Source organism: Lutjanus erythropterus, chromosome 13 (genome assembly GCF_056507025.1).
Source record: "Lutjanus erythropterus isolate fLutEry1 chromosome 13, fLutEry1.hap2, whole genome shotgun sequence".
In the NCBI taxonomy this organism is placed as follows: Eukaryota; Metazoa; Chordata; class Actinopteri; order Lutjaniformes; family Lutjanidae; genus Lutjanus; species Lutjanus erythropterus.
The window spans coordinates 17,606,500-17,634,000 of record NC_139329.1 but is presented as its reverse complement, the minus strand read 5'-3'; the positions used below and the strand labels follow the sequence as shown (position 1 = coordinate 17,634,000).

At 41.1% G+C, this 27,501-nt stretch overlaps 3 protein-coding genes across 5 annotated transcripts; 2 read left to right on the top strand and 1 right to left on the bottom strand.

The window, feature by feature from the left end:
* The first annotated feature begins 116 nt into the window (after positions 1 to 116).
* prr5a (proline rich 5a (renal)) lies at positions 117 to 9,705 on the top strand. 2 transcript variants are annotated; one of them, XM_084734311.1, is made up of 11 exons: positions 117 to 339; positions 2,885 to 3,027; positions 4,690 to 4,815; positions 4,896 to 4,976; positions 5,441 to 5,489; positions 5,601 to 5,658; positions 6,235 to 6,326; positions 6,463 to 6,603; positions 7,036 to 7,171; positions 7,258 to 7,530; positions 7,625 to 9,705. In XM_084734311.1, the coding sequence occupies exons 1-11, from the start codon at positions 259 to 261 to the stop codon at positions 7,906 to 7,908; spliced, it is 1,464 nt and encodes a 487-aa protein (XP_084590437.1). In that variant the 5' UTR covers positions 117 to 258; the 3' UTR covers positions 7,909 to 9,705. The 2 variants fall into 2 exon arrangements, with proteins under 2 accessions (XP_084590437.1, XP_084590438.1); XM_084734312.1 differs by lacking the exon at positions 117 to 339 and adding an exon at positions 1,295 to 1,312.
* Positions 9,706 to 11,098: 1,393 nt separating this feature from the next.
* tmem60 (transmembrane protein 60) lies at positions 11,099 to 13,508 on the top strand. Its single transcript, XM_084734318.1, has one exon. The coding sequence runs from the start codon at positions 11,899 to 11,901 to the stop codon at positions 12,301 to 12,303; it is 405 nt and encodes a 134-aa protein (XP_084590444.1). The 5' UTR covers positions 11,099 to 11,898; the 3' UTR covers positions 12,304 to 13,508.
* Positions 13,509 to 15,634: 2,126 nt separating this feature from the next.
* LOC146316400 (lysine-specific demethylase RSBN1L-like) lies at positions 15,635 to 27,253 on the bottom strand. 2 transcript variants are annotated; one of them, XM_084734308.1, is made up of 8 exons: positions 26,736 to 27,253; positions 26,346 to 26,471; positions 24,713 to 25,398; positions 20,224 to 20,361; positions 19,966 to 20,108; positions 19,601 to 19,768; positions 18,532 to 18,643; positions 15,635 to 17,524 (listed from the first exon to the last, which is right to left on the bottom strand). In XM_084734308.1, exons 1-8 carry the CDS (start codon positions 27,223 to 27,225, stop codon positions 15,812 to 15,814), a joined length of 3,576 nt encoding a protein of 1,191 aa, XP_084590434.1. In that variant the 5' UTR covers positions 27,226 to 27,253; the 3' UTR covers positions 15,635 to 15,811. The 2 variants fall into 2 exon arrangements, with proteins under 2 accessions (XP_084590434.1, XP_084590435.1); XM_084734309.1 differs by having other exon boundaries at positions 18,532 to 18,640.
* Between the last annotated feature and the right edge of the window lie 248 nt (positions 27,254 to 27,501).

Genomic DNA, 27,501 nt, shown 5'->3' with positions numbered 1-27,501 from the left:
AGGCCCAGTGATTCCCCTGTTTTGCATAAAGCTATAACCACAATGCGCGCGCCTGTGCTGCTCGCGCCCGCGCCCAGGTTCGCTTTGCATCTCGTCAAAACAAAGCGGGGGCGAGCCGGAGAGCGAGCCAGTGAGCGGCGGTGCATGCTTCATGAATGAGTCCCCCCTCCACCACCACCGCACCGCAGGTCGGAGCCTCCATCCGCCCGCAGCCTGATGCCCGTGTGCGGGGAGCAGTAGAGGAGCGAGCCGCCGCCGATGAGCCCGGACAGTCAACACTTCCCATCAGTGCTACATGATCTTTTCATCCCTTCATCAGGAACAACACGACAGGAGAAGGTACGTGGAGCGCAGGCTACAGTGGGCGGGCAGAGGCGCATGACATACGGCAACTTTGTACAGTTTTTATCCATAGGTGGACTTCACGATGGGTCTGTGTCAGCCCGTGTGCTCATAAGACAGTCGCAATGTTTACACTGGCACTTTGCCTCATTCTCTTGTGCACACAGGTAGAAAAAATAGAAAAAAGCTCCACGTACGCACGACTGGCTGTACATTCCTCCCTGTAGGACAAACGTGGACTGTTGATTGTGTGTCTGGACGATTGATTGGTTATCTAATGTCGATTAAACATGGCATGGGCAGCACAGATGGGTATGAAGAGGCCAGATAAGCAATAGAGACTAATAGAAATTAAAAGTGCCATCGATCTGACTGTAGTCGCCCCTAAAAGACCAGGAGGAGGAGGAGGGGTGAACAAAAGCAGAAATGCCCAGACTGGCGTGGCATGGCATGTCGGGTAGACATGAGTGTAATCTGCCTCCCTCTTGACTGAGATGTGATGTTACTCTAATGAAACTGCAGGCCGACACCTCTGAAAACAGACCAGCCACCCATTTTATCACATGCATGCAGCGGGGTGGTAGTGAAGGAGGCTTGTGTTGTGTCTTTGTCTGAGGAGTGACAGCCCAGACTGTTGTTCCCCCCTCTGACCAGGGGATGGTGCTTCACTGTGTACAGTATGTTTCTATGGGGGAGACACCCAAATATACTATGATACTGTCATGTCATCTTCAGTGAGAGAGGAGGCCTTTACAGGAATAAGTCTCTCATACAGTACGTGCTCACACATGCATTTCCCCTTTCTTCTCTGATGTAATGTGTGTGTGTGTCACTGTGGTAAGGTTGGGGCGTAGGTTGGGCTGTGATTACAAAACACTCTTCCAATGTGTTGAAATAACAGAAAGCATAAAGAAACAGAAAGCACTCAGCTAAAATGTGCTGCTGTATCTTGTCCCGTGTCCCCATGATTGTAAGTTTGACTTCAATTTGTCTCTTCTGCATGTTTTAGCGCTCAGTGTTCTTTGTTTCATTCATTGTCTTAGAGTAAGTGGGGAGTCATGGCTGTGTCACAGCCTCAGACATTTTTCACTGATGCCTCACTCAGCTGAGCTGTTTGATCTACTCGTGAACACTCTTGTACACTTCATGTGTCTTTGATGGTCTGTTTACCTTCAGTCAAACCTTAAAGGTGGGGTATGCGATTCTGGGATTCAAACTCAAAAGCCATATAAATACACGGCTCCTTCAGAAGATTTACTGTCTCTCTCACTCCCCTTAGGGGTGGGTGTTGTTCAAAAATTTTTTGGTACCAGTGCAGATTAGATATAATCAACATAATCCATTACGAAAATATGTCAGTTTGCATATCGTGGGTCAGTGCTTTGCAAAGCATGGATTCATGAGGAGAACACGCTGCAGCTAACAAACCTTGCAGAGATCATCTTAAAGGCTTGTTTATGCTCCCTTTATGTACGAAAATAGATACGTATGTTTTAAACGATATAACCGTCACTGCCCACATACTTCTATGTATTCTTTACGCTGGCATAGATGTTAAACAATACAGCCACGAGAGGTTGCCGCTCAGTGTCAGTCCTGAAGAGAAAGAGTCAAAAGTTTCTGATTACAACAAACATGACAACGCTAGAGGAGGTTATAATAATGTACTTCTTGAGAAAGAGGCAAAACCGGTTGCGGAGGTCATCTGTAGCCATTAATGACATCACAACATGTGGACGGAGATTTTTTTTTCACTCCCTAGCAGCTGCAAGACAGCACAATCATGTTTCGTCATCATACTTTTCACCCCAGACATGATTTATTAGGATTATCAACAGTCGGACCATTTTTTTGTCAATGTTTCTCCATCGTCTCTATAATAAAACTTATTTCTGCACCACTGCTGTGGACGTAATGTTCCACCGTGTGTCCATGTATGAGAGAGAAAACGACTAATGTTGTTACAGTCTGTTGTTACAGTCTGTAATTCATTTCAGTTATTTCCCTTGCCCCACTATGATGCAAAATATATTTGCCAGGGATTATGTAAACAGTATATTAATCCAGTAATGAAATAAATTCATGTCATGACCATTTTAACCTTTAAGTTAAAATACTGAACAATTCCCAGAACGGGTTGAAAGAGTGGTTAAATTAATGTGTCACAGCAATTTTTTTGAACTAGTGGTCCAGTACTTTTCTTACCAGGTATCTGATAATTTTGGATCTATTAATAGGGTGGAAATTGCTGATTATGATTGATTGAAAGATAAAAAAAAAAAGTTTATTGTTATTAATTGTTAAAAAAAAAAAAAAAAATCATGTATCGTACCGTTAAAAAAAGGTTTCTCTTTTTTCCCTTTCATTTGTTGTATTTTTTCCCAATCCTATATCCTAATATTTCATTGTTTTGCATTTTCCTGTCCTTTTTGTATTAAATGAGAAAATCTTAGTGTTTAGGTGTAGTCTAAGGGTACTGGATTAGAATTGCATACCCCTCCTTTAACAACCATTTCTTCATCATATCTCCTCTCGTGCTCAGATGCTCGATGGACTCCGGCGGAGGCATGGCTCCAGGCCCTCCTCCAGACCCTCCTCCAGACCCCTGTCACTCAACTTCAGCACCTTCTCGGCCCCTCCCCCGAGCCCAGATCTGGACAGCAGCAGCGAGCATCCAATCAGGAGGTGAGGCTCAGTTCCTTGAATTAAAATTTCACCACATAGAGCATCCTGGAAAGTGCATGAAATATTAATCGTAACATTCATAAAAATCCCACCCTCCGAGCTTTGCCTGCAACACATGTTGACCTATGATAATGATCTCCCGGTGGGATGTTTGATTGATTTGTTTCCTTATGTGTGTACGTCTCATCAGTTTGCACACTTGTTTTCCATGTTTCTATGTTTTCTGTGTCTGTTTGTACGTGGGTGTGGAACGGGGTCTGTTGTTTACTGCCGTGCTGTCAACAGAGAGTTTCTGGACTGCGTGGGTTTGAACTCATCATGTTTTCCTCTTCAGAGTGCTTGTTTTCATCATGAAAACATTTTACATTCATTTCAATTCAGGATATTTTAATCTCCTATGAAAGCAAGTATTTTTTTTTAAATTTGTGATGGCCCTGAAGTGGGTTTGGATTTTTTTTAAAAATCAGAGGGGAGGTTGTTTCATATATGACCAGACAGGCAAAGTTATGGGGCCAACAACATCAGTTCAATCAACAATTTTGGCTTATTGCAGATATATTGCATTGGTATATATGTAAGCTGATATGTAATGAGAAATGTCTGCACATGAATGCCACACAGACACACAGTTTCCCCAGCAGAGTGCAATGATGAGTTTATTTTTCAGCTACAGTGTACAGTACATTTTGTGCTCAAAACAAGTGAAGCAGTTTTTTTTTACTTTAAAAACTAATTTAAGGGATCCTTATCAGGGATCCTTGGCTGATATATTATGATTAGATTTTCTTTTAAAGTAAATTTTACATTTCAGGAAACACTATTATTAGCTGTCTTGCAGAGAGTTGCTTACCAGACAGTTAGCTTAGCTTAGCATAAAGGCTGGAAATAGGGGGAAACAGTTAGCCCATCTTATATTCTATTTCAGTCATATTCTGCCAATAAACTCCAATAAATCTGGACCTTTAAAGTGCTATAATATCAACACTGTTATTGGCTTCACAGATCCTGTATCTGTTGGGCTCCTGTCTCATGCATTGTTGCACTGTTTTTTTTTTAATTGTCTGTTATCCTGCGCCAGCTGTGCTGAAAACGGGAGAGCAGGAAAACCTTCTTTCTATTGTCCCGCATTGTGTCACTGCTTCCTATCCCTGTTGTTGTTGTCAATAAGCCGGACGACTTCCTCCTTCCATCTCCTTGCCGTACAGTGACAAGCACAACAACGTCTCAGTCTGCTTACCCTGCAGTTCCTCTGGCATCTGTGCTCTGCATAAATATTTGTTTGCATCAATGGTTGTATTGTACGGAGGGAGAGGCAGAGAGGGAGGAAGAGTATGCCCCCATCAGTGCATGTGCTATTGTTTCCTCCTCATCTGAGACCTGGGGCAGTGCGGTGGCCCACCTCTCGGCTCGGCTCCACCCATCCAGCTCTTAACGTGCTGCCCCTCTCTCACCGTGCATCATTCTGTCCTACTTCTCTCCTCCTCCTCTGTCACCGGCCGCTTTTTGTACTGTCATTGTGCTGTTTCCCTCTGCATACTCCCTTCTCCCCTCGAGCCATCTCCTCGTGTTTCTTTTCTGTATCTCTGTATGTCAGCTCAGAGCCTGACCCTCTTTCTCTCCTGCCCAGTACTTAGTGCATACTCTGTTTCTCTCCCTCATGAGGACCCTGCACCGGCTCAAGTTGATGAGCTCCCCCAGTCTCAGCGAGCTGGGCAAGAGTGAGAAAAGTTCACCAGAGGACAGGGGGGAGAAGCAGAAGAGGGCAGGAGCCAACGCCACCTGGAACAGGTACACCAGACACAAACAAGGTAAAGAAAATGTAGCCCTTTAAATGCATTTTGAACAATAATGTGTGTCTTATATTTCAGCATCCACAATGCTGTCATAGCAGTCTTCCAGAAGAAAGGTTTGGCAGATAACGAACTCTTCGCACTCAATGAAGGTGTCCGGTAAGTTTCGACAGCCATACACACTCACACAGCGCAGAGAAAACGTCCTTATTTCATTCTGTTGACATTTTGTGACATTTTGTGCTATAATTAGTTGAATTACTGTCTGAACGTTAAGTTGTGAATGAGTTTGTTTGTGTGCGTAGTGTACTGCACATTGGCCTGGGGAGTCATGTGGCCGTTCTAGATATCTCATTATCTTTCGAAACCAGATCCATTACTTCTGTCACATCATCTGCCTCGGTTATAGCCCAGTAAACATGTTTCCATGTACAGAAAAAACACACATTTCTTCAACTACGCAGGAAACTCTAGATTGTAATACAGGGCGCTCTGGCTCTATTTCATGTTATTGCACAGTCACATTGATTAAATGCAGGTGGTAAATCTCTTACTCACATAGAAATGAGACCTATAGCTATTAATGGTTGAATATTATCCATTTTTATCATTTGTTTCCTCAGGCATCTGTTGAAGACTGAGCTTGGGTCCTTCTTCACAGAATACCTTCAGGTAACAGACATCATATATGCTGTGTTATATACTGCAGCAGACTTTTCAGCAGTGGAGCGGTGGCGTCTCCGATATTCATATTTAATGGCATCTTTTCACTGTATTTCACAGAACCAGCTGCTAACAAAAGGCATGGTCATCCTTCGGGACAAAATAAGGTTCTATGAAGGTATGACTGTTGGGATAATACTGTCATTTTTTCAGCTATTTTTTAAATGTAGTCCACACAGAGAACTATAAAAATATAATTTTAAAAATCATTCTAACTCAGGTTAATGGCGGAGTCCAGACTGCAACTTCATAATTTAGTTGTGATGTGGACTTTCTGGCCATTTGAGTTAAGATGATTATTTTTTTTATAGTTATAGAACAATATTTTTAGTTATTGGTGTGGACAGCCCTTAAGTCCTGTGTCAAATGTCCATGTTACTTTTAATCACGGTTAGTCAACATCATCTTTGTTGTTTTTTAAGTCAAGTCTTAGTTGCCTACATGTCTGGCCATTTTAACTTAAGCAAAGATCCATAGAGAGATCCATAACTGTCTAAGTCTTATTTTAGTCAATGAAAACTGTTTGATTTGATTTTAGTCATCAGATTATATTGAACGTTTCAGTCAGTCTATCCACAACCTTTTGTTTTGTTTTCAGTTTAGCCAAATTTCTTTCACATAAGATTTTGCCTTATCATTATCTGGTCAAAAACACAGTTGGATAATGATCTGAATATATTTTGTTGCGTTGCAGGTCAGAAGCTACTCGACTCTCTGGCAGAGACCTGGGACTTCTTCTTCTGTGATGTTCTCTCGATGCTGCAGGCCATCTTCCATCCAGTTCAGGTACGCAACTATCAATCATCTTAAGAATCAGCTGGTTTTTGCCTTTGAATGAAAAAAAACTTAAGTATGCAACCTTTACTGGATGATAGTTATTGTTGCTTAGTTCTGCTGTCCTCTGTGTCCTCGTTGTATGCAGGGTAAGGAGCCCTCTGTCCGACAGCTCGCTCTGCTTCACTTCAGGAACACCATAGTCCTGAGTGTAAAGTTAGAGGACGCTCTGTCTCGACCTCGCGCCCGTGTGCCCCCCTCTGTTACACAGATGCTGCTTATTCTACAGGTACGTCTGCAGACACCAAGACACTGTTTGGTTATTCTTTCTGTTTCCAAGTTAACAAGGCAAAATAACACCAAATCATGTTTTAGAGCTTTGTGTTTGCTTCCAAACACAGAAGCAAACACAGTCCAGCTCTAGACAAGAATATAAACACATTGGACTGGTTGATTTGTTGCATATTAAACTGCATAATTCAGGGTCAAGTATAAGTAACATACAAGTACAATGTAAATGAAAAAGCATTCTTAAGAAAGTGGGTGTGTTTTCACTCCTTTATGTTTCTTTTTTTATGTGCATTAAAACTAAAAAGTATTTTTTCTCATGGCATTGATTGTTTGACCACAGAGGAAGAACTATAGTACAGAAACAATCAATTGTTGTGATTGGAGCTTTAACTTCACACTGTGATGCCTGTTTGTCTCTCTCTGTGTTCAGGGCGTCCATGAGTCACGTGGTGTGAATGAGGACTACCTGAGGCTCGAGTCCCTGGTTCAGAAGGTGGTCTCGCCCTACCTGGGCACCCACGGGCTTTACTCTGGAGATGGTGCTGAGGCCAACTGCTGTGTTCTGGGTGAGACAAACTAAAAGGAGAGTAATAATGGCCCGTGTCTGATGAGGAACATAAATTCGCCAACACTTTTTCCTCTCGTCTTTCAGAGAAGTGTTTACCGTGGCCAAAGTCTGCGGATCAACCGTCTAAAAACCCTGTGGTACGATCGAAAAGCTACAATATCCCTCTGCTGCTGACCCCGGTGGCTGAGTATGACCCAGATGCCAGCTCCGTTGGCAGTGGAGGAATTCGGCGCCACTCGGCCTGTGAGATTATATCATGCCTGGAGGAACAAGGACTGGCCTACGCTGACCTGGCCTCAGGATCTGAACTATCTGGCCCCTCCTCCAACAGGCTGTGTGTGGGCTCTCAGTTCAATGGTACGACACGGATTAAACTGTCTTGTGTTGGTTATTATGAAAAAAAAAATAAAGATCATAATGTAATAATCCATAATAATTCTTTCATTAACAGGTATTGGTCAGGCAGCAGCGAGTGCTCTGGACTTGCCTCTTTCGTCTCCCTCTATCCTTCACTCCTCAGGAGCGCTCCACGGCACTGAGGCCACTACAACAATGACGGATCTCAGTAAAGGTGCATCCTCCACGCCGCCCAGCGAATCATCCAGCCCGGAAACCATAATTGGACAAGTGCTAGAGTCTGCAGACTCAGACTCAGATGGGATATTTATTGATTTCCCACCTCACTCCTCGGAGGCAATGGGGTACAGTCGCGAGAGCAGGCAGAGTACTGTGTAGCTGTGGTTGCCTTTAGGAACGCAGCCCCTTCACCCATCCACCGCCACCCATGTATACGATAATAATAATCTGTGAGAAAGATTACAGAAATCTACATGTCATTAAGTGGGTACCACCCACATTTCTTACTGTAGTGCGATGAGTTTTCATGATGAGTCCATTCCAAGTGCTTTCACTGGTAAGTGAAAACCTCACAACAACAAAATACAAAGAAAACCCTGGTGGGACTGTTATTAAAGGACTAAAATGTTTTACCAGGTTTTCAACTTGAAGACACTGTCATTGTGATTTTATCCAAGCTCCTTATCCTACAAACAAGTCAGATAATTTAAAGGATAAGTATGGTGATATTCTGTATTGTTCTTATTGACAACAAATCCCACAAAAAAACCAAAACCAGCATCCACAGCCAAACCCTGATACATCTTACTCCTCTCTGCCAAACACCTCATTTTTTGTCTAAAAGCTACTAAAAACACACTAATGAGCCATGCAGTTGCACTGAAATGTTTCTTGGTTTGGATGAACATGGGCACTGTAGTTTATTTTAAGTAGTTTGATCTATATAAGATACAAGAGATGTATTTATCATTATACAACAGTTGTATAGTGAGATTTTGATATAGTTATGTATTTGCTAAAACCTTGCATATAGCATTATAAAGAGGAGACTGGCCAAAGAGATTAAAAAATAAAAAATAGAGAACGATTTTATTTATTTATTTTTTATTTTCAACCCTACGTAAACCACCCTGCTGCTGTAAATACTGATAAGAGCAACGAATGTGTATTAATCTGCAACTGAATATAGTACCCAACAAATACAATATTTACTCCTGTTTAAGTAAGTTATGCCGAAAACCTACAGTGCCGAGCACTATAAGGGAATTATTAATCTTTTTTTTAATTTAATTGAAACCAGATGTGGGACCAAGTCATTGTTCGTATTGTAAGTCACATGAGTCTCAAGTCTTTGCACTTAAATCCCAAGGACTGAAATTTGAGTTCTGAGTACTAAACAAGTCATAATGCACTCTTCACCAAATGTAATACCGTTTTAAAGACACTACAAGGGAGTTTTCAACTGGTTATGAAACAGGTTCAATTTAATACTGACACCTCTATATGACCTACATAAACAAACATCAGAAATAAGATTGGTTATTTCTATGTAGTTATTTTTACTACCTTCCACTGGGTGGGATTCCCCTTGAAATCAGATGAAACCAGTCTGTATTTACATTTTTCAAGGCTCAGTTACAGTGAGGAGTATGTTAGCCAGTTAAAAATCAGCAGGATTTTTATTTAGTCATTTAATTTTTGATGTTATATTTTGTGGTTCTTACACTACATGACCATTTTTGTCCACAAAAGCCTCAAAAATATGAAACCAAACGTGAAAGCTTTAACAACGGAATCTCAGCTCGCCTTTCTTTCTGCAACTTGAGCTGTCAAAAGAAGTGGGACTTTGTGTCTCCATCTGTAATATTCGACCCACAAATGTTTCATCCTGCATTTGTTTTTTTTGTTGACGACCAATAGTCTTTATACACAAACAAAATTATCTGGATATTATTTTTTCCAACTGCAGCTCAGTAACATAATGTTGGTTCATCACGGTTCTCTCCAGCAACTTGATTGGATGCTGCTGGAATGATTCAAAACTAAATACATCTGGGAAATTAAGTGTTGACTTGCTGGGAATGAAAAGCATTTATGTTAGTTGATTCAGGAAATGAACGGAAATTAATTTACTTAATCAAGTGGAGTCACAAGTCATTGGTGTTTAAGTCCAAGTTGAGTGGAGAGTCTTTTTTTTTTTTATTTAGTCAAGTTGAGTCAAAAGTCATCAAATTTGTCCACGCTTAAGATTGAAACTATATATTTGTGACCCATTTTGAATGGGTCAGGGCTGAGTGTCACAGACGACATGTGGAAGTCAGAATTGAGAGATGGACTAACATATTGTTGGTTGTGGTCTTTTCATGAGATTTGTTGACAATATCACAAATAAACAATACAAGTAAAATTACCCTTTGACCCTCAAAGCAAAATTGGAGTTATGAGGTTTTCACACAGCAGAGATGGCTTTTAAAACCACCATTTACATAAAAAAAACAGAAACTTTTCATATTTATCATGGGTTTGTTTTTTGTGTATTTTGAACCTCACAACAGTTTTATATTTTCTGTTTATGCTTTGTTGTCTGCCTCTTAGCAGTAACACAGTAATGAAATCTTCTGCTCTCTCTTTTGTACGACATCTTATGAAAATGTGGACTGTTGAATTGTTTTTATTGCCAGCGGCGGTCATTGACGTCTAATGCAAAATTCTCTTCTTCGAGCAACATCAGTGTGACAGCCTTTGCTTTTCTGTATTAGCTCTGTACAGCAGGAGTTTGGGGAATAATGATGATGTTTGTTGTTTACATTTGACAAAGACATGAACATTTTGGCTGAATGTCGTCCCACACTGTATTTTGCACCACCACTACCTTGTAAATAACAGTGCATTGTTGGTTTTTAGGACAGCTAGATAGTGTAAAGTGAGCTTTTACCTTTAAATGAATTTAAATTTTAATAAGGGCTTTTTAACAGAATCTTTTTCAAATGATGTTTTACCTCAAGCGTTTTGTACTTTACTTTTTTTTGACAATCTATGATGTCTACGGAGTTGTACTTTGTATTAATTTGTTATACTAGCCCAGTAAAAATTAAATAAATTTGAATAATATTTAAAAAAAACATGGGGTATTTCGTTCTATGTTAAAGAATTATTTTTTTATAAATAGTCATTTAGAAAAGCAGAGGATGTACAGTTACAGATATGCAGCTGGATTTCATTTACCATTTTGTTACGGTCCAATAAGCCACTTAAAATCATGTTAATAAAGGAAATTGCACAATGGTGTAAAGAGGAAGGAGAGAGAGAGAGAGAGAGAGAGAGAGAGAGAGAGAGAGAGAGAGAGAGAGAGAGAAAGAGAGAGAGAGAGAGAGAGAGAACACTGATTTACATGTTCTTGAACAGCGTTTTCTCTAAATCGACCTTGAGTTAAGATTTTTCTTTTGTCAAATCCCCACCACGTTGCTAAATCCCCCAAAAGTGCAGGGGACATGAACTCAGTGCCCTGCTGTTGCTTATCAAAATAAAATACACCCGCTGATAAAGTTATGCTTTTATTTTTTAAAAGATTGACCGGAAGCTTCGCAGTCACTGCTGGCAGCTGCAGGCGGAACAGAAGGCTGAGCAAGCTAAAAGCTAACTACACTATAGTCCTCGCTGTGATCGAGCTGCTCCTTTGTTAAAACTACAACGTTTGTTTAAAAGTGCCGACATTTGTCTTGTTCGTGAAGAGTTGGTGATTCAAACAGGGTGACTCTCCTTGTCAGCTTGGTAAGACATCTTTCTTTGAACAATGTTTTTGTTTGGGTTTCACAAGTTAGCTACAGCTAGCCAACAACATACAGTAGCCTCGGCGTCACGTCTAGAAGGGAACCCAATATTTGTTAAATTCTCGCGAGATTTGTGCGCGTTGTTTTATTTATTGTGCACTTTGCACAAATATATTATGTTTTATAATATGTAAACGCCCTGCTTAAAATCGTGGTACGTTTTAGAGACGGAAAACACTTAGTTAGAGAAAGATCATAGGTTGGGTCAAAGTGATCACTCACGAGATCTTGTCGTGGGTCTGGGGTTCCCTTCTGGACTCGACCTGGCCTCAGGTTTGCACTAAGTGGAAGTAACAGCAAAATGATTCCTCTACGAGATAATACATTTATAAAGTCTGAACGCTGGTGGTAGTGGAAGTTAATGAACAAAAATTAACTCTTATTTTCAGTCAGTACATGAATTTGAAAATGAGAATGAGCCTGCTGTATTGTGTTTTGGTTTATTACCAGATCACTCTGAGTGTGTGTCACCTTGGCTGTGGTCCTCTGCAGTCTCTGTGGGTGTGGGCGATACTGGCTCTGAGCCAGTCCACTGTAGATGAAGATGTCCCTGGCCCAGCGAGTGCTCCTCTCCTGGATCTTTGCCCTGATTTTCCTCATTATGCTCGTCCTCAAGCTGGACTCCAAGATCCACTGGAACTGGTTTCTCATCTTCCTCCCTGTCTGGACCTTTGACACCATCCTCATCCTCATGCTGATAGTGAAGATGGCAGGGCGCTGCAAGCCGGACTTTGACCCCAGGGATGGTGAGCAGAGCTTGAAGAGGAGGCTGTGGTACCTGACAGCCCTGCTGCTGAAGCTGGCCTTTTGTCTGACACTGTGCTCCCGCCTGGAGAAGCTCATCGACATGTGGGTCAGTGTGGTGTGTGTCCCTCTGTGGGTGCTGCTGGGTGGGGCACTGGTGGAGTTGGGACACAGTGTTTTCCACTACAGGAGGGACTAAACCAGAGGACTTCATGGTTTTGAACTGTAAAATAGGAGACAAAAAGCATCTCCTGTTTGAAATGCACCAATCAGATCCACTGGATTAGTATCAGGACTGATACTGACGTTAATAAGTGGATCAGGTATCAGTCAGACATACAGTTTCCTTGTTAAAGTCGTTATGAAATTCACTGTTTCTGCTACAAGTTACAAGATAAGTCACAGCATGTTGCAGACTCAGAGTTTAACACATTGTGTTTTACAGGTTTTAAACACGGGACAAAGGAGCACTAGTATCAGATCAGGGAACGGTAACATTATCTGGAAAGGAAAAGTTGGTTCCATGCATTGATTTCTTGCACCACAGAAAGACCTAATTGTGTGTCATTCTGTTATACTCTTGGATTTTCATTCAAAAGGAAGATTATACATGGACAAGTTCACTCAGTTTGGTATATTTAGTACAGATCCATATGTCACATTGTTTGGCATTCACATGACTGCCTTTAGGCTGCAGGGATGAATGAAATGCTTTTCTTGGATGGCAGGGAATACAGTTTGTATTCTATATAAGCTAGAAGTCAGTTACTTGCTACACTAAATGTTGGTCTACAATTCGTCTTGTCACCTTTTAGGGAGAGAGCACCCATGGACACACAAATACGGTAAAGTACTAATGCAGGGTCTTTGTGACACTAAAGCTAGCTGTATATTGACTGTAAGAAATTATCCAGCCTGCACTGCTGCTGTGTGCCCCTGAGCCATATTATACCTATTTGTTGAATCACTGTTTAAATATATATCACTATTTGAGCATTCCTGCAAAGTAGGGATTCACAATATCTGATTTTTGCTGATATTTGACATGTTGATGTTTCACAGCTCATTTTGGCTGTTTGCAGATATTTGCAAATATTTTTTGCTACCTAACTGCAGACAACATCAAGTCTATCCCGTTGTGTAATTAACATATCATTATGGCTTCTCTTATTGTGATTGCCCACTGGCAGATGCAGACATAAAAAACAATGTTTTTCAAAATATACACTGCAAATAGCAACTTTGCTGCCCATCTCGGACACTTTAAAAAACCTCCATGTGGAAGAAATACTTGTGTTGTGTGTGCATAATTAATGCATCCTCTTATCGGCCTGTCATATCAATAGCAAGGTTATTTTCAGGCCAATATGCTTTTTTAATTTTAAGTCTTAATCTGCTGATACAGATGATGTGCCAATATTGTCGTGCCTCCCTATTGCAAATCAGTTAGAGAGCTTATAGCTTCCATATATGATACACGTTACAACTGATCCCAGGATGTCCCTCTGCCACTGACACAATCTGAATGTAGATCCTCAACTTCCTCTATGGATTTAAGATGTATGCAAAAATATATTTTACTGTAGAATTTGCAGTTTGTCGTTGGGATTATTTTTAAGTAAGTTATAATTATGAGAGAATGTCAGGTTTTAATCATAATTTCAACTTTTTACCTCATAATTATGACTTATCATGGAGATATTTTCTTTACTTGTGGAAATTACATTTAGCATGCGATGTATGGACAAACTAAAAGTACATCTTAGGCTGACAGGACGATTTAGAGATATCCTGACATGAATTGGAAGTGATGGAGAAGTGGACATATTGAACTATTGTGGCTCCAAATTTTGTGGCAATCAATCCAGTAGTTTTCAATGTTGGACTAGCATCTTTATCTTTAGACCGAGGCCCCGTATGTCGCTGAAGAGATAATCATTCATGATATGAGATGCAGGAGAGACAATAAGAATAAGTCAATATTTTTGAACCATTTATTTAGAGGTTCTGATCAGAGTATAAATCACACTACCAAGTCTTATCTTAGGAAATAAAATGTATTTACAACAAAATTTTCACATACATTGGTTTCAAATAAAAACAGACAGTAAATGATATAAATAAGTTCTATGGAAAATAAAACTTGTCTTACAAAAAATATATGCAATTTCTGTATACATTTTCTCACATTGGTGCTAATAACATCTATACTGTACAGTTTTGGTACATACAGTATCATTTACAGCCCTGTGTGAGTCAAAACAACATCCAGTCTGAAAACAACTACTTGCTCCAATATTGGAGTGTTATAAACAACAAACCCCATCGTCTAAAGCAACATGGCAAAGAGGATTTCAGCGGGAGCTCTGTGACTCGCCAAAACGTCCCAAACAGTGAACATAGATTATTTCCTATAGCAGGGAGAAAGGATGGTTGTTTTCAGATTGGGTAGTCCAGTACCTAAAATAGGTGCTTTAAGAGCGAAGCTAAGTAGTGCACAGGCACTGACACATGGGTCACATAACATTTTATATAGAGCCTACATACATTCGCTACCAAACGTGAAGTGAGCTACTTAGCTTACATTCTTAGGCACTGATAAAATACTTGGCGAGTGCATCCTCATTTCATTACATCACTGGAGTCATGTGGCTGTGTCTGCAATGCAATTCACATGGTGGCCATTTCCCCTCTGATGCCACACTCAGGGAGGGAAACTCAAATGTCGTACTGTTGTGTTCCAGGTTGCATGTCAGAGAATCTATCAAATGGTTATCACTTTACCAATTCCAGCGTAATCAGCAACTGAAAAGACATGGATAGTGAAGATTTGGAGGGAAACAAGGCCATATTTCAAGCTAAAACAACATTTGAGTTGGCATTCAAGCACTTCCTAGCTGACATTACTTTTTGATATTGTTACATAATACGATAGGAGAAGTTAAAATTCATTTTGAAATATCAACTCATCTTGGTCACAAGTTTGGAAGTAAAACACATTGAATGCAATTAAGCTTTAATGTTAATGTTATCTTGGTGACTCTTGTCCAAGTGTGTATAGCTGTACTTACTTGTATGTTAATTTAGTACGGTTGTATGTTTGATGTAGTCTGTACGAACATTACAGAGAAATGTGCTCCAGTGAGCAAAATGTCACATAACTGACTTCAGAACATTTCTGAGGTCAGAAGATACAACAAGGCAGCTAACGTTAGCTTGCAACACAAGCCTGATTACTTCCGATGTGTTTTACTTCCAGGCTGGGTGTTAAATAAATGTGTCAAAGATGTGCACTGATATTTCATAGTTAGTTAAGGCCTTTCCTATCATATTGTCTAACACTAACAAACAGTACTTCTAGCTAGGAAGTGACTGAATGCTAATGTTACTTGCTGTGTCCCTGCCAGATTTTCACTTTACTTTGTCTTTTCAGCTGATCTCAAAGAGGAAGCCATAAATGTTATTTGTTAGATTCTCTCTGTTTATACAACTAGTAACCAACAGTACAACATTTGAGCTTCCCACCCTGAGTGTGACGTTAGGGGAAATTGGCCACTCTGTGAATATAATGAATGGAACACACCCACTTGTTTATTACAAATTAGAAAGCCCAGTTAATGTTTGAAGGAAGGACGCATTTTCAAATACTTTAACAAAGCCTCGGCGTAAGTTGTACAGTAAAAAAAGAAGACTAGACATCTGGACATTCATATTAAGAAGTCTTTCTGTGTTTGGGGTGTGTGTGTTTTGAGGGGCTGTTTTAATGAGTGCTGCTGTGGCCTAGTGTCCTGTAGGGGTGTGGCAGGTTTGCCCTGCGCTGAGTCCTTTACTTTTGGTCCTTTAGAGGGCACAACTGTCCGACTGTCAGATCCAGGCTTAGAAGAAGAGCCTCGAGAGTCACTGTGATGGTGGTGGGTCTTAGGTCGACTCTCTGTGAAAGAAAGGGCCAGAGTCTGGTGAGCCTCCATTGGCTTAAAGAGGTCAAAGGTGATGAGCGTCCGTGGTGGTTTGTGTTCAGGTGGTGCAGGAGGACCAGAGGCAGACTTCTTCCTCTCCTCTTTACTGTCTTTATCCTTCTTTCCTTCTTTCTTTACCTGAATGTTTGCAGGTTTTGAAGCACCCGTCTTCCCGTCTTCTCTCCCAGACTTTGCCTGCATACTCGCCTCTTTGCCCTCCCTGTGCCCACTTTTCTCCTTCTTCCCATGTGAAGACTTGTGTTTATGCGAGCAGACGTCTCCATCTCTGTCTGGCCGTAAGTGAGACGCTCCCTGTGCACTCCCTCCCCTTTCTTTGTCGTGCTCCTTCTCCCTCTTGACGTGAGCTTGTGTCTTTGAGTCCCACTCCTTGGCCCACTTCTCATCTCTCTGTGCGGGCTGCTGCAGGGATGTTTGAGAGGCTTTGCTGCCCTCTCTTGTCCGCTCCTCGTCCTCTTTTTTCCTCATCTGTGGCAATGGCTGCGTCGATGTACCACCCTCGGCCTTAACCTTTTCCTGCTCTCTCACCCTGTCCTTCTCCCTGTCCCTGTCTTTACCCCTGTCCTTTTTATCCTTCTCCTTCTCTTTACTCCTATCTTTGTCCTTCTTCTCCTTCTCTTTAACCCTCTCCTTATCATCTTTCTCTCTTTTTCCTTTATCTTTTTCCTTTTTGATTTGTTGTGTGTTGTAAGTGCTCGTTATGCTATCTTTAGTTTTCTCTTTCAGACCCTGACCTGCGACAGTCGTCTTTTGCTGCCTCTCCTCCTCCACATCGTTCTCCTTCCTAATATGCTGTAGTGACTTTAAGGATTCACTGTCCACTCCACCCTCCTCGTGGCCCCTCTGCAGTGTCCGGCACACATCTGCAGCTTCATCTTCCCCTTCCTTGCCTTCCTCTTTCTCATCTGCCTCAGCTTTAGTCTCTGGTAGTGTGTGAGTGAGCACACCTTCATCTCTCTCCTTCTTGACAAAAGGTGGAGACAGTGTTGTTGACAACTCCTTCATCTCTGCTCTGCTCTCCTGCTCTTCCTCCTTGAAAATCTGTGTTGGAGTTTGTGAGGGCGGCCCCTCCCTTCCCTCAGGCTCCTCATCCTCCAGCTTCATCACTGTCTGTACAGCAGGGTCGCACTCCTTCCCCTCAACCTCCCCATCATCTTCCTCCTCTTCTTTGACATGAAGTGTTACTTCTTGAGGCACACACTTCTCCTCCTCCTCCTCCTTCACCTCTTCCTCCTCCTCCTCCTCCTGCTTCTCCTCTTCATGTTGGTGATACTGTTTGAGTCGGATATGCCAGGCCAGACTGCAGACAGCAGACACAGTCTTGAACTGGTGGACAACTCCTCTGGGAATGAAGTAGATGTCATCGTGGTAGAGTTGGATTCGGGCATATCGGATCCCCTCCCTCCTCAGCTGGTTCAGCTTGGCGTCATCGATCCACTGGACACACTGTGGAGGCAGTGACAGGAACACAAGAGATTCAGTAGTCCCTTAGTATAATGAGCAAATGTGCAAATATTTTAATTCCTACATGGGAGAATGAAAATAACTAATTCTGATTGTGTTATCACTAGAAAATCAGTTTTATAGTGAAGAATTCCTCTACTCTAAATTGATTACCAATGTGGCATGTCAGAGGATTACTTGACTTTTTTGCACAACAAGCTGTTAACACAACTTTGACATATTATGACTCTATACAGTTGTTATGGTGAAAATGTTACATGCAGTTTCCTAATTACATATCCAGCAGACATGGAACAACATTTTCATTTCTAGCTGTGTTTCTGTTCAGCTAATTGATCATTTAAGACAATTTTAAGTACATTTTTATGATCGAATTTGTATGAATTACAAAAGAAAAAACATTTACATTAGTTTGCTTTGCACTGTGTGACCTTACAACAGATGGTTCCACAGAGAATATAAAAGTAAGTAAGCACTTTCTCTGCAAAGAATGCAGGGCCTTCCAATGTAGGGAAGTCATTTTTTGGCTGCTGTTAGGCCCACTGGCCACACTTGTTTGAGTGTAAATTTTAATAAGAAATTATCTTTCATCAATAAAAACAATGGGCAGCATGGTACACAGCATTCCAAAATCTCTGTTGGACTTGAAGAAACTACTGGACATCCCCATACCACATGCAAAAAAGTGCCAGGAACTCCCTAAAGGCAAAGCTTGCCACCAATTCTCTTTAGTGGCTACATGCTGCATCATGTTCACCAGCTAGTCTGTTTGGTGCTGGGTAGGTAACAATCAGCCTGCTGCCCTGCGGCTGGAAAGCAGGGCTGACATTACACCAACATTACACAATCATTTGATTTAATGTTAATATAAAAATGTTGATTAGTGCAGCTTTAAAGGAGGTTTGATACACTCAATTACAGAAGCAGGAAAAAAGAGGTATATTTATACTGCTGAAACCTACAAGGCATGATTAATAAATCTGACTCACCTGAGACAGCGGAGGTTCGTGGAGGTCCAGCTGCAGCCTCATGACCACATCTGGGAAATCTCCAGCGTGGAAACACACGACATCTTTGGTGATCCGGGCAGGAGCAAAACTGCTGTAAGGCAATAGACAAAGTCCCGTTTACTGATCCGAGTTAAAATCTACAGCTGTACAGTGAAAGGCACAGACACAAGACACCCTGAGATTGAAATGCTCCCCGTAATTTATTATTAGCTGTGACCAGCAGCTCTATAGCTCACTCACTCAGTTGGTCCACAAACATTTCCCCACTCTATAGCAGCTACAGTTTTCGCCCTAGACAGCTAAAATTTGGCATGGGGGGTCAAGTGTTTGTGTGTCTGAAGGTGTGTGTTTGTGGTCATGCCACTTGACTGAAAGCGGACATGGTAATGGGAGTGGCCTACCACAAAAAGGCACAGACCTTCCAAATGGATTCACAGACTTAATGATTTCATGGACATGTTGGTCATGAACCAAAGGATAGCTGAATATCTGTTAATGTCAACTGGCAAAAGGGGGTGTGGCATACCTCAAGCCAAACTAGGCATGCTACAGCCTGGCTGAATTTGGGCTTTTAGGGGGGGACAGAAACGCACCATTGTAAATGAAAGAGGTGCACAGGATTTATAACTAAAAACCAGAGCATTGTGAAATGAAATGTGGCACAACTGTTTAATCTCGATTATCTTGTTTTCATAGTCGTTGGAAGCCAAAGTCATAAATTAAATAAAATGTGCTTAATCGGCCAACCCTACTATTTACGAGGCTGAAATATGGCATGTAGGTCACATGTTTGCCAGGTTGTATGTGTGTGAATGCATGAACACACGAACGTGGTTGCAGCTATGTCTTAAGCTTCCGTCTCTAAAGTATGTTACCTGTGGTTGTCATGTTTGTTTTTCCACATTGATCATCTAACACTGTGTTGCTATTAAAACGTCTATAGTGGCAGACTAAAGGTTATCTGGATGACAGAGCTGTCAGGTTGTATTCTATGCAAACGTGTGTGTGCTGTATGTGATGAGGTAAAAAGATATCCGTGTGTACTCACTCCTCTCCGCAGCGCACAGCCTTCAGCACACCTACAGCAGCAGTAGTTTGTCTCTCGAACCCCTGACCAATGTGGTCAGCGTGGGCTCTTGTCCGGTCTTCAAATAGCATCTCCCTGGGTTCACTGGCTCTGGGCAGATACTGCAGGTTCTTTATCTCATTGGTGGACCTGAAAATAATTTATTGACAACAGTCAGGATATGTTTAAGGCATGGTTAAGCACCTGTACATGGCATAAGGTGTTAAAAATAGGCTGCTACATCAGCTTTACTTCAGACTCTTCTTTTTTTTTTTAAATGATGGTGCTAGTGAGACGATAGCACCTGTGCACTGGCAAACATTTACAGACTCAACATGTCAACCCACCTTTTCCTTTTGAAGGGTGATTTTGGCATGTCTGCCATAGGGATCATCTGTTCTCCAGGTCTGACCCACATGATGGGGCCGTCGTCGCTCTCAGTGGGGCTCTGCAGCCGCAGACTGGAGAATGTTCCCCAGGGCAGAGTTCGCTGCACAAACACCGGGTGAGAAACTTACATAATGACACAGAGCAGTGTGACAGACATTCACACGTCCACTGGCTGTAGAGCTGTTTACATATGCAGACATAATAAACACACTAACCTCCAGAAAGGGAGATTCCTCTAACATGCTGATGAACTCTGGGAAGTAGTCTCCAACCTCTTCATCCACAGCCCCGACCAGACTGACCTGCCGCATGGCCCCGGCACGGTAAGTTCCCTGGGAATATGTCCGCTTCACCTGCAGGAGAGACCACAGAGAAGGCAGATCAGACCATAACCAAAACATCCTCATTTTTTGCATCTAAAACTAAACCTGAAATGTGCTTTACTGCCAATTGAGACCTTTTTATAAACACCACATACATCCGTTTTACACATCTTACAATTAAAGGTTGCCCTGCCGGTGTGTTAACATAAATCATGTGACATTTCCAGTGCATCTGCCTTGAATAAGACACTCATTGAAAGCACTATCAGCATCTGCTTGGTAATTAACAGGACCTTAAATACAAAGACATCTTTGGTTGAGCTCCAACACACTTCACAGTCACCAAGAGAAGCAAATGCCAAAACAGGACAAGTTAAAGGTGAGCTATTGTTAGCGGTCTTACAGAGAAATTCACCGTGGATTCAAATATAAATTAAGATCATATCAAATGTAGAAAACATGAAGACAACAAAATCAGACCTCAGGGTCACATGGGTCCCTTGTCAGACATTAAGGCACAACTGAACAAATGTAAAGTTTAAAGTTTCCACTTTAACAATGTGAGTGGGATTTGATGAAGCAGAAAAGATGCATCAGTACAGCTCATAAAACTTTATTAGCCTATGTGCCAGAATCTGGGTGATTAAACCCTGAGCATTTCCAAGTTTTAGTTTAGTTTAGTTTTAGTTTTAGTTACTAGGGTTGAACAATATGGCTTGAACATAATAACAATATTTTTAAGCTATGCCACAATATACAACTATATACGACTATATATACATAGACTATATATATATATATCACTATATACACATTTTCTCTAAAATAACATGCCGTCAACTCTAGAAAGTTCAAACATATGATGCTTATAGAACGTTGCAGAGATGTCATGGCCTACATGTTATCTACACACAATAATGGTGTAAAAATGATAATTCCCTCTCATATTGTAAATCACACAGCAATTGCAATAGTCAAAATAATCGCTATTAGATTTTTTTCAAAATCATTCAGCCCAATTAAGAGATACATCACACTGTAAGTACGAGTTAAATGTTAGCTTTTTAACAAAGCTAGATATTGACACTATATGCTTACAAAATTGATATAGCCCTGTAGTGTTTATTTAACTATCTCTAACATGGAACGTACAGTTGAAATGTCCAGAGAGTCATTTACCCTTGTAAAATTTTGTTTATATTTATTTTTGTTAGGCTATATCCTCTCTCAAAGTGTACTTGGCTTTGTTTACCACTTCAATGAAAATTGTTTTTAAAAGAAAACAAAAAAGTCAAAACATGCAGCAGCATCACAAGATGCTGGAAAGCTCTAAAGCAGCGATTCTCAAAGTGAGAACTGAAGACCCCCTACGTTTGTGACACACAGCCCAGAGGAACAAAACACTGCGATAAAACAGTGCTGTGTTATTAAAAAGTGCAGATTTCGGGCTCTTGAGCCATGCTATGCACTGAAATACGAGTAATACTGTGCCCATGACTCTGGCATGTAAGCTTAGTGCCAACAGAAACTCTGTCATGTTAGTCATTAATCAGTCAGTTACAACTCGAAGGGCACCGAACACGGCTGGGATACACAGTCCACACAATCAAGTGATGTCAAAAGCCCAAACTGGCTAAATTAAGAAAACATGCTGACAGTTGTATTGAGTTTGCTTTTATTGAGACCAGCAGCAGGATGAAATGCCATCTGCCCTATGTTGATAGCGGAGGAAATCATGATGCCAGACTAGCTGGAGCAATATCTGATTACAAAGCACACAAAATATCAGTACGATCAACAGAGAGAGAGAGAGAGACCCCCCTGGAAACATTTTCTTCCCAGTGACTGGTCCCTTCGCTTGAACAATTTTAGGTTTTCCTGACCTAAATTGATTCTCCGTGTTTTTAAAAACATGTTCAAATACAAACTGTGATTAGGGTGTATGGTGGACATCATTTCTGACTTTTTTTAATTTCAGAAATATCATTTAACTAATAGCTGTCTCCAGTGGACCAGATTTTGTAATCATGTCTTAGTTTATGGAAGACGTAAATACAGCTCAGATTCCAATTACATAAACATAATGTGTAAAATGTAAATAAAAACAGAATGCAATGATTTGCAAATCCTATTCAATTTGTATTCAACTGAATACACAAAATGAGATATGCAATGTTCAAACTGACTTGTAAAAACGTATATTCATATATATGTAAATTCTGAATTTGATGCCAGCAACACTTTACAAAATAGTTGGAACATGGGCAAGCAGAGACTGGAAAATGAAATGAAATGATCATAAAACACTTGTTATTTCAGAGGCAAAGAGGTTAATTGGTAATACAGTAGTAGTATCATATCATATCAGTATCATCACAGTATCATTATTGGGTACGAAAAGGGCATCTTCAACAGGCTGTCGCTCACAAGCATGATGGGACGAGGGTCACCACCACTTTGTGAAAAACTGTTTTAATGGGAATGTTTTTTGTTTTCACTGAAAATAAATAAATAAATAAAAATGATTACGGGATTTTTGCTGGGGTCCAATCCCCACAATCATGTTCCCTTATGTTTCAAGAATATGATTTGTAGGCCAAAGCATTTTTGTAGCACCACAATATTTAATTTATAGTGGTATTCAAAACACTGAAGCTCCTTTTGATTTTGCACTTGGCCATAAAGTGATTTTGATAACACTTTGGATTATTCAGCCCTAGATATTATTACATGGATTTGGGAACACTTTAGAAACCTGTTGTCAGTAAACACAGTTCATCTGTGCAACTAGAAATGCAAGTTAAGACTCAACCATAAAAAACAAAATGCCGCCAACTTTTCTGGCCCCAAAGTGGAAAAGTGTGCTGTGGCCTGAAAAGTGCACATTTCAAATAGTTTTCAGAAATCATAGACTTTGTGTCCTCTGGGCTTAAGAGCAAAAGCCACATTGTTACCAGCGCAAAGTTCAAATGCCACCACCTGTGATGGTATGGAAGTGTGTTAGTGCACATAGCATCTTGGACAACTGTCACATCTGTAAAGGCCCCATTAATGCTGAAAGGTACATACAGGTTTTGGGGCAACATATGCTGCCAACCAGACAAAGTCTTTTGCAGGATTATTTCAGCAAGGTCAAGACACACTCTGCACGTGTTACAACAGCAGGTTTGTAGTAAAAGAGTTCAGGTACTAGACTGGCTTACCCGCAGTCCAGATCTGTCTGTCAAATTCAAAATGAGTGTTTATTTGCATAAGAAAACCCCAACAAAGTTTATCAGTGTCTACATAAAATATCTAGTCTTTGTGCTGTATTCAGTTGAATATAGGTTGAAAAGTTTTTGCAAATCATTACATTCTGTTTTTATTTGCATTACATTACAACTTTTTTAAATCAGTCGTATATTTTTTTTTATTAATTAATAAGTCCTTGATACTTCCTCAGACATTTGTACCTTATTATAAGAGATAACGTTAATATATTTCCAGAGGAAAACACTGTTTCAAGTCTCACATAGAAAACATTATGAACCAAAAACAAAACTGGAGGCTTCTGATTGCTAATGTTGTGCCATTTCATGAAAGATGCTTTCTACAAACTATCAAACAGAAATGCTTTTTGAAAACAAAGCACTCAAAGTGAGCAGTCTGCACTGGTGTTCACAATTTATTTTCTGATCTATGACTGGCAAAATCCTATTTATATCATGTCAAATTAACTCATATCACAGGATTTTAGATTAGGAAAGAACACTATGTTCTTTGAAAATTAAAGAAATATTTAAACCTTATTCAGTATGAAAGGAACTCACAAAAGCCAAACACAGTTATTACCACAAAACTAAGGCAACCCTGAAACACTCAATCTGATAGCAGACATTGTTGCTGTTACCTTTACAGAGCATGCAATAACTTTTTGAACTCATAGACAATTAAACTTTCTTCAGAAGTCTCTTCGAAGGCTGAGATCAAAGCACAACATCAGCTGAAGGTGCCATAATGACTATCAAACACTCCAACAGACAAGCTTTTCTAGAAACCATTATGTTAACTGACTGTTTGTCAAGTGACACACACCATTAGTGTTACTGCTCCTCAAGACAACCTGGATGCTGAAACACTTTGAACACAGGAGTGAAGATGGCTTGAGGCAGCGTGAAAAGCTCTACCCATCAACAGTCTGGACAAAAAGTGACATACAGACAACTTCAAAACATGTAAATCTGTTGATGTGTTGTTTCAGCTTGTAGCAGATGAGTCTGTGCTGCTCACACCTCCAGACTACAGACTGACACATCACAGTATCAAAGTGGACAGTTCGGCATCCTCTTACACTCTCATTGTGTGCGCCCCTAGAGAGAAGAAAAATAATACATAATCTTACCTGAGAGTGGAAGTTGACCATGGTAGTCGTCTCTATGTCCTTCTTCCCAAGCACCTCCATCTTCACTGGCGCGTTGGGGAACTTGTAGGAGAAGTAGTCCAGGAAGTCTGGGAGGTAGGACGCTGCTCCGTGGATGATTCCCATCACAAAACATGCAGCCTGGGCCTCGTCCTCACTGAAGGACAGGGTCACAAACTCCTGGGCAAAACGCTGCATCTCCTCCGGAGACAGACAGGAGAGCTGCTCGCTGTAGGCGTGCACCACAGATGCCCCACCGTTGGCCTGTTGCTCGACGTGGATCAGGTGGCCAAACTCCAGGCCGGGCAGGCCCGGGGCCGGGGTGCAGTGCAATGGGGAGCTGTAGCCAAGCCTGTCCCTGACCATGGTGGAGATGGAGGCGGAGGTAGTGGCAGTGACAGGAGGATCCTGTTGGTGTTGTGGTGCTGCAGCGGTGTGGAGTAGGCTGCTGCTGTTAATGCTGTTGTTCCCATTAATTCGACTGAGGAACTCGGGCAGACACAGAGACACTCCTGAGCACACCGTCTGGCATGAGCGATGGTACATTTTGGGTCGGCTGTGCCTCTCCTTCACTCGCTCGCCATCTTTGTGCTTCTTTTTCTTCTTCTTCTTGAGTTTCTTCAGCAGAAGATCCTCCTCTGAACCAGCTTTGGGCTTCTCTGCAGATTCTGTGATGAAGGAGAAGACAGTTTTATAGATTAAGTGCAATCTGGCACATCAGGTCTATAATATGTAGCCTAGGTGGGGACTTCAAGTAACAATTTTATATGCTTGAAATTACATTTGAACTTTAACAACTTTTGCATACATGTAAGGACATTTGTTCAACTAAACTGTGTTTTAATTTACTTTTATATATTATAATATATAATGTATATCAATTATTTAAGAATGCACCAATACTGGACAAAATCAGATAGTGGTGGGGGGAAAAGTATAATCCGATTCAATCCGTTAGCCTAAACTACCGTGTAAATGCTTAAACTAACTTTGAGCAACATGCTGTAAAGAGAGATAATAAAAATGCTGCTACAGTTCTGTGTGAAAGAGTTTAAATAAGAAGAAGCAGTTGTACTGCATAACTGAGTCATGTTGTGGGCTATGTATTTCTTCCTTCATGGAAGTAAAATATTTGTTTCACAGTTTAAGCCTGATATTTTTAGATGGCTAGATTAAGCAAAGTGCATTCATTAAAAAATGTATTGTTAACAGCTAATCAGTATAAGAGAGGTAAAAACAGTATTGAATAGGTATCAGCAGATACTCAAGGCTGCAGTATCAGCATCAGACATGAAAAAGTGGTATTGAGTCATTCTTCATTTTAGTATTTGCAGTTTGCACAAACTTTATATTAATGGCATTTTTCCTCTTAAAAATAATATTTAATTCAAATTTCTGACATATTATAAAGCATATATTTAATCATGCTGGACTAATCTATTCTGGTTTGATTTTTTTCAAAGTTGCCTCAGTCGCACCTCCAATAATGTACACAAGAAAAACAATTTTAAGACACTCATGTAATTCAAATTTCTCCCCAAATAATAATAATAATAATAATAATAATAATAGACACTTTTCATTTCATCTGGTCAACGTTACATTTCATGCCTACCTTTCTGTGGAGAAATAACCTCCCCGTTTTCTCTTGCAATGTCATGTACAGGTGGCAATTTGTGATTTTTCCACTCTTTATTCTTCTCTTTCTTCTTCTCTCTGTCTTTCTCCTTCACACGGTGATCTGAGAGGAGCAGAGGAGGAGACACAGGGAGGTGAAACGCTGCTACATCCATGCTGAGCAACATAACTGACGAACAAACATTTCCACGTGTATATATATCACCATCTGGGCCTAATAAATACTGGGGCCTATGGTAGAGGAAATTATGTAATAGTTTATTAAATCATTTTAATGCAGTATAGCTTCAGATGCAGTGTTTAATTTGAGTATAAAGTGGTGTAACAGAGTGGTGTGGTGGTGAGGAGGCTGTGTGTGTTGTCCTACCTCTCTGTAGCATTTTCATGTCGCCGTTCTCGGTCTTTGTATGGCAGCTAGCAGGGCTCACTCTCTCCACACCAGCCGCTGAGCTCCGCTGCGCTTCACTGCTTTTCTCCTTCTCCTTGTGTCGCTTCTCTTTCGCCTTTTTCACTTTGGGCGGCGAGGCGAGGAAGTTGCTGATTTTGAAGATTTTCCGAGCGGGAGTAGCTGGCCCCGCGGCGGCGGTGGAGTGGCTCGCCTTGGCCGGGCCGAAACTCCATTTCGCTGGGCTCCCACAACTCTGCTTCCCGTTGTGTTTTTCCCCTGCGCACACCTCTCCGTTCAGTTTCCTGTGCTTCAGGCCCTTCTCCTCCACCCGCACCTTCTTCGGGGGTGGAGGGTAAATGTCGCTGGAAGACTGCGGTCGGCTCTCCGGCGGCCGTTTAGCTATCAACGGTTTAGGGGAATTTGTTTTGCTGTTTGCTGCGAAATGCATGGAGTCCACGGCCTCGGCCATCTTGGAAGTTTCTATTTTTTACGGTCAGACGTAACTGGTGCGTGAGAGCCAGGCCGGGGGCGGGGCTTGGTGAGTTACGTAAGACGCACGGAGGAGGGAGAGCAGCAGACAGGATTGTTTACAGCCTGCAGGACAAGAAAGAGCAGTGTACTGCTAACTGTGCAGCCACACCGACTGCAACATTACCATGAATATAACAGACAGAGGAGGCCTGCTGACACAAGAGGGCAGTTATACTCCCAATTCTTTACTTCAATTCAATCATATTCCAGGTGG